This window comes from Lethenteron reissneri, chromosome 37 (assembly GCF_015708825.2).
Source record: "Lethenteron reissneri isolate LAM-NWPU_2019-01 chromosome 37, ASM1570882v1, whole genome shotgun sequence".
NCBI lineage: Eukaryota > Metazoa > Chordata > Hyperoartia > Petromyzontiformes > Petromyzontidae > Lethenteron > Lethenteron reissneri.
This window is the reverse complement of record NC_083815.1, coordinates 4861647-4876698: the sequence shown is the minus strand read 5'-3', so window position 1 is coordinate 4876698 and position 15052 is coordinate 4861647. Positions and strand designations below refer to the sequence as shown.

General features: G+C 47.9%; 1 protein-coding gene across 1 annotated transcript in view; it reads left to right on the top strand.

The window, feature by feature from the left end:
• Window positions 1-15052, top strand: part of LOC133351511 (signal peptide, CUB and EGF-like domain-containing protein 2) — a 182900-nt gene that overhangs the window by 105903 nt on the left and 61945 nt on the right. Inside the window, 1 exon segment of the mRNA XM_061566775.1 lies at window positions 10175-10297. Within this exon segment, the coding sequence (XP_061422759.1) occupies window positions 10175-10297 (123 nt within the window).

Below are 15052 nucleotides of genomic sequence, written 5' to 3'. Positions count from 1 at the left end.
CACTTGCAACGCCTACATCAGATTTGTATTGAAATATGCAAAAAAAGTAGATTTTTCATTTAAGATCGTTATATTTTGCTTTATTCAAGACTGATTAAATATCTATCTAGGTCTAATGATGGCAGATAAAACAAATGGAGTATGGAAAAATAAACCACATGCAATCTCCTTTCCTAAAGAGGTTTTTGCAATTGAAACGACACTTATTGAGGAAAATATTTCGAAAGGTTGTTAAAGTCAGTGGAATTTTTTCCATTCACGGTTTTTCATTCATGTATTAGCATGCGGCTTCCGAACGAAAACAATCGTTCGTAACGACGTATACAATTGTTTTGTTCGTTTCTCAGTCCGCTTGTCCTGGCGAGGGTCGCGGCGGCAGCGTGTAGAGTAGTGGAGGTCCACACCTCCCTTTCCCTGGCGACAGACTCCAGCACTGCTACACTATACACTGCTACACTATATACTACTATACACTATACACTACTACACTATATACTACTATACACTACTACACTTTACACTACTACACTATACACTACCATACAGTACTACACTATACACTACAGCAGCGTGTTGAGTAGTGGCGGTCCACACCTCCCTTTCCCTGGCGACAGACTCTAGCACTACTGCACTATACACTACGACACTATACACTACACTACTATCCTATTATACACTACTACACTATACACTATTACACTATACACTACTACACTATACACTACACTACATACTACTATACACTACTACACTATACACTACTGCACTATACACTACACTATATACTACTATACACTACACTACTGCACTATACACTACACCAGGGGTCCTCAAACTTTTTAAACAGGGGGCCAGTGCTCGCCACAGCAGCCCAATGAGTGCCCACCAGCGCAGCCCAATGAGTGCCCACCACCGCAGCCCAATGAGTGCTCACCAGCGCAGCCCAATCAGTGCTCACCAGCGCAGCCCAATCAGTGCTCACCAGCGCAGCCCAATCAGTGCTCACCAGCGCAGCCCAATGAGTGCCCACCACCGCAGCCCAATGAGTGCTCACCAGCGCAGCCCAATTAGTGCCCACCACCGCAGCCCAATTAGTCCTCACCAGCGCAGCCCAATGAGTGCCCACCACCGCAGCCCAATGAGTGCTCACCAGCGCAGCCCAATCAGTGCCCACCACCGCAGCCCAATGAGTGCTCACCAGCGCAGCCCAATCAGTGCCCACCACCGCAGCCCAATGAGTGCTCACCAGCGCAGCCCAATCAGTGCTCACCAGCGCAGCCCAATCAGTGCTCACCACCGCAGCCCAATGAGTGCTCACCAGCGCAGCCCAATCAGTGCCCACCACCGCAGCCCAATGAGTGCTCACCAGCGCAGCCCAATCAGTGCCCACCACCGCAGCCCAATGAGTGCTCACCACCGCAGCCCAATCAGTGCCCACCACCGCAGCCCAATTAGTGACCATGGGCCGGATAAATGTCCTCGGCGGGCCGCATGTGGCCCGCGGGCCGTAGTTTGAGGACCCCTGCACTACACTCTATACTACTATACACTACACCAGCGTGTTGAGTAGTGGCGGTTCACACCTCACTTTGCCTGGCGACAGACTCCAGCACTACTACACTATACACTGCTACACTATACACGACACTACTATACACTATACACTACTATACATTATACACTACTCTACACTACTATAGACAGACTCTAGCTCTTCCTGGGGAATTCCCAGGCGTTCCCACGCCAGCTGAGCGACGTAGTCTCTACAGAATGTCCTGAGCCGGCCCTGAGGTCTTTGCCCGGTAGAGTTCCAGAGGGAGTCTACCAGGGACATCCTTACCGGGTGCCCGAACCACCTCAACTGGCTCATTTCGATCCGGAGGAGCGGCTCGACTCTGAGGCTCGCGATCGTTGTACGTGCCGATGCGGCGCGTTACAAACGCGAGCCACGTCCCCCGGAGCGATGGCATTTCATCGTCGTTGTGCCCTGCGATGTTGCCCTAACGACGGGGGGACCCAATTTGAAACGTTCGTCGATTCATGCCCTCGCACAAAGGACATGGCTCCCCGTTGTGCATCAGTGCCGCCGAGGCAATTCACGCACGGCTAAAGACACGAAGCACAGAAGCACTTATAGCGTCAAAAGAAAAAAAGAAAACACACCGGATCCTGAACCTGCGATTGCTTAATAATAGTGGCCACATGTAATTTGGCGGTAAGCAGGTGAATAGCATTGCGCCATGCTGCCCAGGTTGGTTACAGAAAAAAAGAAAAAAAAGAATTGTAGCTGTGGGCATCAGATACCAGAATGCGTTAGGAAACTGCCGGATTGTGTTTTTCATTTAACAAAAGAATGTCCTATCGGCACTGAGAAATTGCACATTGTCTATCGCAAATGTGTTTTTTTTTTGCTGTGGCATTTGAAAGTCGCTGTGACATTGACAAGCCAGCGGTATCACTTTTGCACCTTGGCACACCGAGAAAGCGTCCCGTGGTCTGATTAGAGTCAGATCGTCGCGTGGTTTTGGTTTTAGGCAGAAATAGAATTGTTAAGATATTAAATCCCATTTCAGAAAGCTGAAACCTGTGGTGATTTGAGTGCTTCCCATATGAATGTTCGCCATACGTCATTGCAGACAGCTTTATAAATAAGTTTCCTGAATTGTCTCAAATACGCTTTTAATGACTGTATGTGGACACGTGTGAGCGCTTGTGTGTGCACGCTTGTGTGCCTGTGCGGTCGTGTAGTGATTAGCGCACTGTGCTATAAACCCAGCGACCCAAGTTCGATTCCCACTCATGGTGAATATCTCACCCAGTCCCAGGCCTTCCCTAGGTCGCCTCAGCCTTAAATTAGTAGTTGGTGTGATGTGTAAACTTTAGCATTGAGCGGACAAATGCGGCCGGGCATGGTGCTGGCCACACCACCATGTGCCCTGTTGGCCTTCATCGATGCTTAATTACAGCCCTCGCCCCAACAGTGTATGAGGCTATGTGTGGGATCTTTCTCCTTGTGAAATGTACCTGTAATAATCACTCAATGTATTCATTGTATATTGGCCTTCTATCACCATGGCTGTATCTGTATTGGCAACAGTTTGTATTTTTCCTCAATTCAATTTCAACTGTGCTATTTGGCATCGTGTTACCAGATGAATAATCCATTCGGTTCTCCCATGAAGCCGTGCATCATCTGATGTCAGAGAGCAGCCCATGGAAGTGAATAGTACTAAACTAAATTTCGATTTAAAGATTTCGTGACTGCAGGGATTCATCTTCTTGGTTCTTTCGGTAAAGTCACGTAGAATGGAAATAATAAAATAAAACATAATAACATAATTCTCACGACGTTTTGGCCACAACGCAAGCAGCCGTCCTCAGGTGAAGACTAGGTCTGTCTTCACCTGAGGATGGCTGCTTGCGTTGTGGCCAAAACGTCATGATTTATTTTATTATTTTATTATTTCCATTCTACGTGACTTTACCGAAAGAACCAAGAAGATGAGTACTTAACTAGTTTTGATATTTTTGCTTAAGTGACCTCTAATCTTCACTCGGGGGCAGCACTTCATCTCCTGCCCTGCCACAAAGAGAAACGCTCATTTATTGACATTCAAACCGATATTGTATTCCAATTGAGTGCAAAACCAAACGTAATATCGTCATTGGTGACCAAGCTGAGCCTGCCAATTCCCAACACAGCCCAGGTTAATCACGGTCGGCTGTCTGGATTCGATCGCAGGACCTCATCGGTCCCAGCTCACTACCCTGATCTCTGCGCCAACTCTGTTGCGTTTTAGTGCAATGCGTCTGATATCGCGGTGACGCGCTGGCACAACTGTTCGCATTGCATCGCGACATGCACTCAACAAGCCGAGTTTATTTCCCGACCATGACTAACGTCAGTTCCAATTGACACCTGGGACCCGCTTCACTCACCTGCACTATCCAGCAAGGTGACGTGTGCTCAAGCAACCCCCGTGACAAATATCGCGTGTGGGGCGTCCGTCATCCAGCAGCATATTGCCACGCGGCTACAAATGATGATTTATTGAGTCACAAAGGTAAGACGGTGCAGCCCTGTGATTCCTCGCTGCGCACCGCTGCTGCCAGAAGCGCCTCCATGGGCAGAGGAAGCTCTAAACACACCCCCCCCCCCCTCTTGAAGGTTTTTTGCCCATTCTTCCACTTCGGTGAAACATCTGGCGTTAATAAGTGTCGGCGCCCACGCTTTACCTTCCACCACACACTCGCGGCCTTGCCGATCGCCCGTCTTTTGGTGTGCCCATTTCATACCTAATTCGCGCACGAATCGCTGAATGTATGACTACCTCCGAGTGCCTTTTGGGGATACAAGCGAGACATGTTATCAGTGACGAGTAAGAGAGGGACACGATCATGTGATGGATGAAACTGGACACCAGGCATGCGCACACACACACACGTCGCTGGGCAATCCACCCACCCCCCCCAGCACCGAGATAATGATGTTTGCTTTTGTGCCAGTGGGTGTATTGCTTCCCATACTTAAAAGGCTGTATTAGTTTATTCAAAAAAACATCTCCATTTATAGTTAAAGACGTAAGCTCCGGCTTCAAAGGCGTGCGATCTGCAGTTGTAAGTCACGGGCTATATACACAAAGCTAATTGGGGCATAGATACAGTCATTGCTTCATTCATATTAAGCATGAATAACAACTCCGCGGAGGAAGTCCTGAAAGTTATTATTTTTTTTTGCAGTGATAAATAAAACTGGGATTTATAGCTTGAAAAAAACGTATTATGTTTTTTGAGCATTTTCCAAAAACGTCTAGACATAAACTATAAATGGTTTATATATGGTAAGCACTGAGCCGTTCCAAGCTAAATGCTCCCACCAGCAATGCAAGATTGATCTAGCGACTTGTGATGCATATAATAAAAGATAATAAAGCTCCCGCGTTACAGAAACCGGATACATCGTACCCATAATTCCTGACGCTCTGCTTTGTGGCAGGACAAACCCCTGCAGTAATGAAGATGTATTGTATTAATTCCAATTTCATCAATTTGCTTTCGAAAGAGAAATAGTACGCAGAAGTCTCAAAAAAGTAAAAACGTATTCATCATCTTGACTTTTTTGTCATGAGCGGTCAATAATTTATATATTTGCGCACACACACACGGGCAGATACATTAATATGTATAGTTAAAATTGCTTAATATAGGTCAACGTATTTACTTTTTTTGAGTTGTGTCTAAAAATGTAAAGCACGGAAGAAAAAGCGCTGCGTTTGCTTTAACTGCTTCCCATCTGCATTTCGTTTTTCAAGCATAATATTTTGCTTGCAAGTTACCTGAACAGTAACCCTAATTTGGCGGTGGCTGGGTGAGAGTGAATGGTGGGGGGGGGGGGGGGGGGATCCGTACCGAGTTCCACACGATGCGGTTAACGCTGTTATGGAAAAGCCCGGTTCCATTCATTTGAAAAAAGCATCTCACCGGCTCGAAGGTGCAAAAAAAAAAAAAAGCGGAAATCCACAATTTTTTTGCATTCAATTTCGCCCTCCTCTTATTTTTTCCTTTCATTCATAATCAGGCAAGTTCAAGCCGCGTGGATTTTATTCGCAGTCTCGGGAGGAGACGTGGAAACGCTGCAGAACGCTGGGGGAAAGTGCGAGGCGGCCCAGCTTTAATGGCCGTGGACTGTGAACCCCAGCGGGCCCACACTCCTTCCTTCTCCTTCTGTGTAATCGTAAGCGATTGGTCGTAAAATTCCCTGGATGGAAAGGCTAAACGAGGGATTTTCCCTCCGGTGATTATGCACCTGTGTTGCGGGAGGAAGGGCCCTTTCAGAGGGGAGGGCGGTGGCGGTGGAGGCGAATCAAAGAAGCGTTGTGTTTTCTCACTGTGGCTCGATTAGCGCGTTGAATAAAAAGCGTGTCACAGTCCATAACGTCACGTATATCGCGCGGCGGAAACTCGTTCAAAGCAGAACGACTCCTATAAAGCGAATGAAACGCGCGCCCCTGAAGCTCAAACTCTCTCTCCGCTTTTATGGACAAACTGTTAATGTGAAGGATGAGACTCGATGGTTCAGTTGTAAAGTTATTGCAACGCAGGAATACCCGAGACTTGTAAAAAAAAAAAATGTACAAAGTCTTTTTTTTGCGTCCGTTTAATCACTAGATCACAAAGAAATCAAACTGCCTCTGGCATGTTAGATGTTCGCTTTGAAGCAGAGCTTTTAAACATACATTACGATATTTATAAATTTCATTTTAATTTAAACTCCACCGCACTTTACAAGCGTTCACGAGCCTTGCCAGTTTAAAAGGTTTTTATGTGCCACAATTAACTCCGTTCACATGCTCGCACACAATGACAACTTCTATAGACACTAGACGCAGGCAAGATGATAGACTCACAAAAAAAACCTCATAAACGGGATACTCTTCATACGAATGGTAGCGCGCCGTGCGCCCACGACAGTCAATGTATGGCATTCAATAATCATGAGCGGTCACGTCTGACTAAAGATGTGTGCGTGGCCATGTTTGCTTTGGATCGAGCATAAAACTTAAGTGACGGCTGGAGTGAAAACAGGGGGTATATAAAGGAAGGCCTGTGATTTGGAGGCTGACATAATTTGGCACGCACCCCACTTTGTAGCGTGTCACTTTTTGCACTTTTTCTCACCGCCCGCCCGTCCCCACCGAGAGCAACGGGGATGTGGTCGTGTTTTTTTTTCCTCTGACACTCTTTGCTTTTTTGTTTTCCGTGCCGGGGCGGTAGGCTGGCACACGACCGTCGCAGTGCCAAGCCACCACCGCCGCTGCTGCCACTGCTCGTAGCAGCGGGGGGGGGGGGGGGGATGTTTTTTTTGTTTGCCTTTGCCAGAACACTGCGAAGGAAGTATTAATCATGCCACGGACGTTCAACGATAGTGCTGTTTGTGAAGTGGGTTTCGCGGGACACGTGTGAGCAATGCTTTGGCTCGCACCAACGTTTAATGTCGGAGAGGGTTAAAAAAAAAAGTATGATTATTTTTTTATTAATTTGCCACTTTCCTTATTTTTCGCCATCATAACAACTGTGTCTGTTTATGAGCTTCGTGGAGGTGACTCATTGCGTTTTGACTCAAGATTTGAATTATTCCAGAAAAAATGTTTAACCACCACCATATCCTGGAATGTGGTTGTGGCCTGGCGGTGGAATGTAGTGAATAACCATTGCAAAAAAGAACTGGATACAAGGGTGACTAAACCCTCGCCTTCATAATGGTATTTTATTTATTAAAGTGCCACGGTGTCTAAGTAAAGGTGCAGCTTTGCAATTGCTCGCTCACACCACTGCTGGTGGAAGGGCCTCCGCTAAAGGGGGCTCTTGAAAGGGCCTCCTGAGATTATGTGGCCTTATTTTCCGTGCTGGACACAATGTCGTGGTAGATGTGGGTGGCACTAAAAGCCACCGATGGACTCAATGCGGGGCACCCATTTACACTGCTGAGTGGACACAGGTGGGAGGGGGGGGGATTTAAGAGACCTGCCCCATCGTTTCAACTGCAGTGTCAGGAGATTAAGTTGAACTGGTGACCTCTGGATTGCAAGTCTGAAGTGCCGAACCATTACACCATGTCAGCTTTTCTTCCTCCGTGTGTAAGTTCTGTGAAATCAATGTGAATCAATACCATGGCCTTGTGACTCCCTCTTTCTGGTCCAAGCTGACTGAGTCAGCCAACCATGTCTATTTTATGTGCATTTATACGTGGATTAGGCAAGGCTCATGATGCACCTCTTTGCCAATGTCTATAAATTATTTGGATGGGGATAAGAAACTGGATTAATAAAACCACATTTCGAAAGGCAGTAAGAGTAACACAAATAAAACAATATAATCTCTTGAAAATAATTAACGCTATTTCATTTCTCGTCATTTTATAGCCGTCGTGCTAGCGCACTAATGCATTTAAAACCAGCTTGGTTAAAATCGAATTAAGTGTGGTATGCCTATTGTTGTCCAAACATTTGTTTCGCAATGTCCACGGAAAGCAGTTGTCGCTTGTGCTTTAAACATATTCCATAACCAAACCCGAAATACACGCACGTTGCACCTCTCAGTACTCAATTCTCAAAGGTCATCACGTTTTCTTTTTAGAGAATTAAACACAGGGGCTTAAGCGCTCTCATTTGGTGTATGACACAGGGTTATCGCTGTGGGTTTTGGTTAGCATCATGGCCATCAAACTAATTTCACGAATTTGACAAATGGCCATGGCAATTTGCTGACCTGCTGTCGGAAGCAGAGGGGCAAGGCCCTCTGTGTGACCACAAGGCAAACCCCACGGGGTGAGGGCAGATTGTACGTGAAAGGGTTAACAGCAACAATCAGCAACGATTTCTCTCGTTGTGTTTGGCTTGTGCCTTTCCACGCTCCGGTGATCACTCACAGAAGGCCCAGCAGATTACATCTCTCCTATGTTCCCTTTAAGGAAATTTTCATCAATCATGATTGACGGGACTTGTGTTTTCTTTCCTATTCAGCCGGCTGCTCATGATTTTATCTCCTCTGACCTTAGCGTGTAATAACGAAGGACGAGCGAGAGTGAAATGCAAAGAAACGAACGCCTGGCTTCACGAAATATCATCAATTTTTTTTTTTACAATCGCCAAAATGTGCTTTGTCTCACGCAACTTCACAACGATATTTGTAACTATTACATATTTTTGTTCGTCACAAATTTTGTGTCGTGCACTCGTTTTAACGGCCGTTTTGGCCGACCTCAAAGTCGCACGTGCCACGCATTTCCACCGGCTTGTTGGTAGTTTGCAAGCAAAGTTGACATGAAATCATTTTCGAATATCCTCTGATGGCTGTGACTTCATGTTTTAGTTATCAAGTGGTGTTTGGACAAAGGGTTTCATGAGCGTAACATCTGTTCTAACGATACTGCTGACATTTTCGCAAAGCTATTAACTTTGTAATGCGGCAGTGCTGGCCAAACCAAAAAAAACAGCTCAGCAAACTCAAAGTAACAGCAGCGTTCAGCAGAAATGTTCTTCTTAGTGGCTTCGTAGTGATTTCTCAACACCAGACCAAGGAGCGGCTTATTACGCATTGTTTATCTGTCCCACACTTTTGTAACTGAAACATGTTCGTGCTGCAATGCCACTCTGGATGATATCGAGTGTGTCGTGATTTTTGTCGTGTCAATATATGTGCACATTAACTTTCACCACGAATGGCTTATTTATTATGTTTTAAAAATATATTTTAGGGAAGAAAGTGAATTGTGATTGCTTGCTCTAAATCACAATCATGGCACAAATATAGTCCAGTCAATGCTAATGACAAATAATCTCGAATCCCATTTTTTTTTCAGGGCCTCACAATGTTATAGCCTGGAGGTTAATAATGTGTGTTTCACTCACAGGGCAGGGTTAACCTCGAGTTCAAAATATCCGACAGCCCCGTGGCTTTAAAACTGACATAAATAGTAATCCGCCTCATCGGTGAACACAATTAATTCACCTCTTGTGGAGCACGACGCCAGAGCCGTCAGAGTTCAGGCAAAGTCTGCCACCGGTCACTGCCCCCGCAATACGTACACAGCTGTGAGGAGCTTTAAATATGCATTTGAGGTCAGAGTTGAAAATTCTAATGAAGGGCTTGTCGGTCGAGTGCCAGATAAAGGCCTCATCAATCAGTGGCCATGCTGTCCTGTTCCTCTATTCTCATCACTGAATGCCCGAGTGCTCTCTGGTCCCATCCATATATTTCAGCTGCAAGATTGATGCACCCGACTGCCAGTGTATTACGGACCCAGGTGCCGAGCCTTAAGTTCGTCGCGCTGCTGCTGCTGTGCACAGCGGCAGATGTAATCGGTCCGCATTTTTATGTCAATTAACGTCCGCTACGTCTCTCGCGGTTGTGTCAAGCACTTGAATGCAGCTGATGGCTACGCTGGATTAAATCATTTACATGGACGAGTGCCAGGTAGACAGGTATATAAGAATGATCTTTAACACGCGTACCGCGTTACATTACCGTATTGCATTTTATGAAAAGCACCAGAAGATGACGTACGCCTTAAAACAAATATCACGCGGTTCGCTCCGAATGCAAAGTGATTCATTTGATTTATTTTTACACTTATGGGTATTGATTTTCGCCACGGTGCTGTTTCGCCACACAGACATTGATGAATGTCAGCTGGGCAACGGTGGCTGTGACCACGTCTGCCGGAACACAGTGGGCAGCTTCGAGTGCAGCTGCCAGAAGGGCTACAAGCTTCTGACGGACGAACGTTCCTGCCAAGGTAATTGTGCCGTTCGCTAACCTGCACGCGCTTTGTGCACTCAGACACTGCACACTTGCAGGGTTACTCCACCCATTCATAAACCTACACGTGCCTTGTACCCCTAGCCACTGCTCACAACGCACTTGCAGGGTGACTCCACCCATTCATAAACCTACACGTGCCTTGTACCCCTCGCCACTGCTCACAAAGCAGTTGCAAGGTTACTCCACCTATTCGCTACCTACACATGCCTGGTGAGTCATTACTAATACCCCTTTTCCACTGGCACATCTCAGCAGTGCCAGTCTGGTTAGCACTCCGAGGCCAAGCAAGGTTGAGCCTGTGCAGTATTTGGGTTATCAAATGTGATTGGCTTGGGCTGGCAGTACGGTCATGGATTCTTGCATCTATCTGCGCAAGCTTTTGAGTGCCTTTTCCTCTCGTGTGTGTAGCTTTTCTCTTGACTCTCCAGTTTTTCTCCCATATGAAGCCAAACGACGTGTAAATGACATTGGCCAAACATCCTGAATGAAAGAGTCTTGAGACTCAGGGGAGCTTTCCTGGATAAATACAGGGCCATTATGGCATACTTATTTTTTATTTAGCAGAACTGGCTCTTTATCTGATCCGAAAGAGCGAGAATGGATGGTTATCACCCCTTTTATAGGACCGCAGTCCGAGTTCACCGAATTGCCCTCGTTATTATTTCCCGGGTCGTTGCTTAAGAAAATATTTAGACGATTGTTTTTCGGGGTGATGGCTGCGTCATGCCCGGGGCCCAGTGCATCACGTCAGTGTGCACAAGACCGTGACCCTGCATCCTCTCGTCCAGCAATTTCCACTTTCCCTTACCTTTTCGTTTAATAGGCTGCCCGGAGTCATGGGTGAGTTGGTGTCAATCCTGCCCCAGGGCTTCGGGACAGTGTCTCAGTGTGCACAAATGCGCTAATATCCTCTGGCAAGTGGGGCTCAGGCCGTCAAAAAAAAAGTTCTGCACATGGGATCTTTCAACAGTCAGCACTTTCAAAAAAAGAGTGAAAGCCAATTGATGTTGCATTTTCAGAAGCTAGTGCTCTCATTTGGCCAAAGGAAGAACAAAAAAACTTACTTGGAGAGAGGTCAGTGTCATGCTATTTGTCTTGCCTTCCCAGAAAGCAAATGTGCCAAGGGTTTTGCTATGGTAACTTGAACATACACGTACACATGCACCAGCGCATGCACGTGAATACACACGTGCGCATGCACCAGCGAGAATGAACGCGCGTGCGCAGGCACGCACGTGAATGCACATGTACACCATGCCCGACCGCCTTTGTCTCCCCAATGCTGATGTTTACACACTGCACCAAGTACTCATTTACAGCTAAGTTGACCTCGGGAAGGCCTAGAACCAGTTAACATATCGATCACCGATGTTGGTTTTCAGTGGGAATGGGTTCGGAACACAGTGTGCTAATTACGATATTACCAGTCCCGCACACATACACAACAACAACCGCCATTCGCCACTAAGTGGCGGTGACATCACCACGACGCTTGTGCCAGGCTATGTGCACCCCGAGGCCACGTGATGTGTCAAACGCCTGCTGGCAGGAGGTAATGGGGTAGACCCAGATGCCACAGGTCGACTGAATGAGACGCCTGGCTGATACACCACCTGTGCCCCCAACTATACCAACTTGCTGTGCTTTAGCCACCTGGCGCTCCGCTCGTTGTTGTGAGCATCACTCCTCCGCCCTCCGTTGTTGTTGGAGGGTGACTGCCTCCAACTGCCCAGTAACGTCCTTCACGAGCCTCCTCCACAGAGGCCGATCTTGACACCGCTGGTACCAGTCATCGGCAAGTCCACTCAGCTCCACATCTTCCTGTACCACATCACTCCATCTCTTCTCTAGCCCATGCCACGCCCATTTAGCCCCCTCGATCTGGCCGAACAAAAGCTGTTTAGGCAATGGGGGGACTGGACATGTGGGCTACATGGCCCAGCCAATGCAGCCTTGCCTGCCGGAGGAGCTCACCGATGGGACTTTGTCCAGATCTTTTAAGGATTCGTGAGCTCCTCACACAATCCAGCCTGGTTAAACCCAGGATGGATCGTAGGCAGGCCAGCTTAAATGTTTCCAACCGGCGAAGATGTTCCATTAGGTGGATCCACGTTTCGCAAGAGTAGAGAAGAGAGGGAATGACTGTGGCTGAGAAGACCTGAAGCTTTGTGCGGAGCGACAGACCAGGTAGCTTCCACATAGTGTTACGCAACCGATGAAAATATAATGCCGCTCGACTGATTTGGAGTGAGACCTCTGCTGTTAAACCAGAGCCGGTCAGCTATTGAAGGCTTCACGAACTACGTGGTCGAAATAGATGTTAAATAATGTGTGAGCCATAGTACATCCCTGTCGCACCCCAAGGTGTACAGGGAATGGCTCCGACTCCCGGCCACCTAGTTTTACCTGGACCCGCTCACCATCATGAAGATCATTAATGATTGTGAGCAGAGGTTCAAGGGACTCTGAAAGCACGAAGAACAACCCAGAGCACAAATCTACTGATGGTATTATAGGCATTGACCAGGTCAATAAAGCAGAAATGTAGGTCTTGTTGGAATTCCCTACACCTCTGCTGTAACAGACGGACAGAAAATATGGCATTTGTGCAGGACCGCCCTTTCCTGAAACCACATTGGGCCTCCGAAAGCCTCTCCTCAGTGTGCCTAGCAAGGCGATGTTGAATAATCCTTGCCAGGACCTTTCCCGGCACACTGAGGAGTGAGATGCCCCTGTAGTTGTTGCAGTCTGTGCGGTCCCCCTTCTTAAGCAGGGGGACCACCAGGGCATCCTTCCAGTCCTGCGGAACCCATCCAGTGGTCCAGACTGTTGTTATGATGTCATATAGGGCAGTCTGTGCACAAACGCCACCCTCCCTCAGCAATTCGCTTTGGAGATCATCTCTGCCTGGTGCCTTTCCTGGTCTCAGACTCTGGATCGCCTTCAGTACTTCCTCGACAGATGGCACTTCAGCCAACCACTCACAGGGTGTGACTTCTTCCAATATTTGAGGCACCGCAGCCTCGGCAGTATCATCCCCACTTTGTCCCACGTTATCCAGGCTGAGGGATGTCTCCTCCCCCAGGACCTCACAGAAATGCTCAGCAAATCTGCAAACCTGTTCCTGGGGGTCAGAGATTGGATCACCGTTCTTTCCCCTAATGATGGTAATAGGTGTGGTGCTGCAGGTTACTTTTTAGGGATTTAAAGAGCGATTTGTGTTGTGATCACGGGCCATTGAGGCAGACTCCATCTCCTCAGCAACCCGCGACCACCACCCATCCTTGCAGCGCCTCACGGCTCTCCGAACCTCCGAGCGAAGGCTGCGGTAAGCCTCCTCATTCTCCGATGTGGGATGCTGTAGCTGATGAGAGTGGGCCTGTCGCTTTTTCTCAGCCAGCTTGAACACCTCCTCTGTCAGCCAGGGTCTCTGGGAAGGTCTGGACCGTATACCCAAAGCAGCCATTGCAGCTGCATGAGCCACAGTCCTAAACCTCACCCGTTTCCCCTCGACATCAGGAGGAGTGGGAGACGATGCCAACCCCAGCTACAAGCGATGATACAATTCTCGCTTGCAACTTTCATGAGCTAGCTGAGACCATGCCACTAAGGGTTTGAATGGGGTCCTGGGTGTACACCCAACACTGGAGTGGAAGAATGGCAGGCACATCTTACAGATGACAAGTTGATGGTCAGTGGGCAGATCAGCTTCACGGTAGGTCCTGGTGGACATGGGCCCGCATCTGCTGTTCTGTCACAATGTAGTCCAGCAGATGTTCTTGCTGGGACCCGGCATGCATCCATGATGTTGTGTGGATGCGCTGATGCCGGAACAGCGTGTTGGTAATTACAAGCCCATGGGCTGCACACAAATCTAGCAGCCTCCTGTCGTTATTGAGCTGATCTGGCCCATGCCTTCCAATCACTCCAGACCAGGTACCAGCATCATGACCAACTCGGGCATTGAAGTCACCCAACAAGATGACTCTATCCCGAGGGGCCACTTTAGCTAGCACCTGTGACAGGAGGTCATAGAAGGCATCTGACTCATCAGCCTTGCCTGCATCTCTCCACGGATGTTCGTCTTCAGTGGGGGCATAAGTACCCACGGCCACCACTCATCATCTATGGTTGATGGGAAGGCGAGCCCAAAGTAGCCTGGGGCTTACAGCTTCCCACACCTCACCGCCACGCTCCCACGCCCCCTTCATTCTTTTGTTCAGAATAAGAGCCACTCCCTCTTGTTTGGCAGTCTCCTTCCCCGAGAAGACGACTGTCCACCCCTCATGGTGGCAGGAGCCAGGGCCGGTCCACCGGACCCCCTGAATACCACAGAGATCCAGTCGGTACCAGTCCAGCTCCCGACAGAGGAGTGGCAGCCTTTCCTCCGCACTGAGCGTTCAACACACAAGGAGTGGTTTTTTGTTGTTTCTGTAGGAGTCCCGAGGGCAAGGATTCAGTCTTCTGGCTTCGCCAAATGGGGTTTGGCCAGGACACATACACACACAGACACACCAGCAGTCAGATACAAACAATGAAAATAATGACTCTCAGGCTGTGTGTTTGAGTTATTGTCTTCGCTCGTTCATATTTGTTTGAGCCAGCACTGCTATTTATTTCACCATCCAAACACTGCAGTCATTCATTTGTCAAAAAATTAATATATAAAACCAGTACGTTCTTGGCTAATGTGCAACCCAAAGTTACAAGGCCAAGATCCTTATCAAAT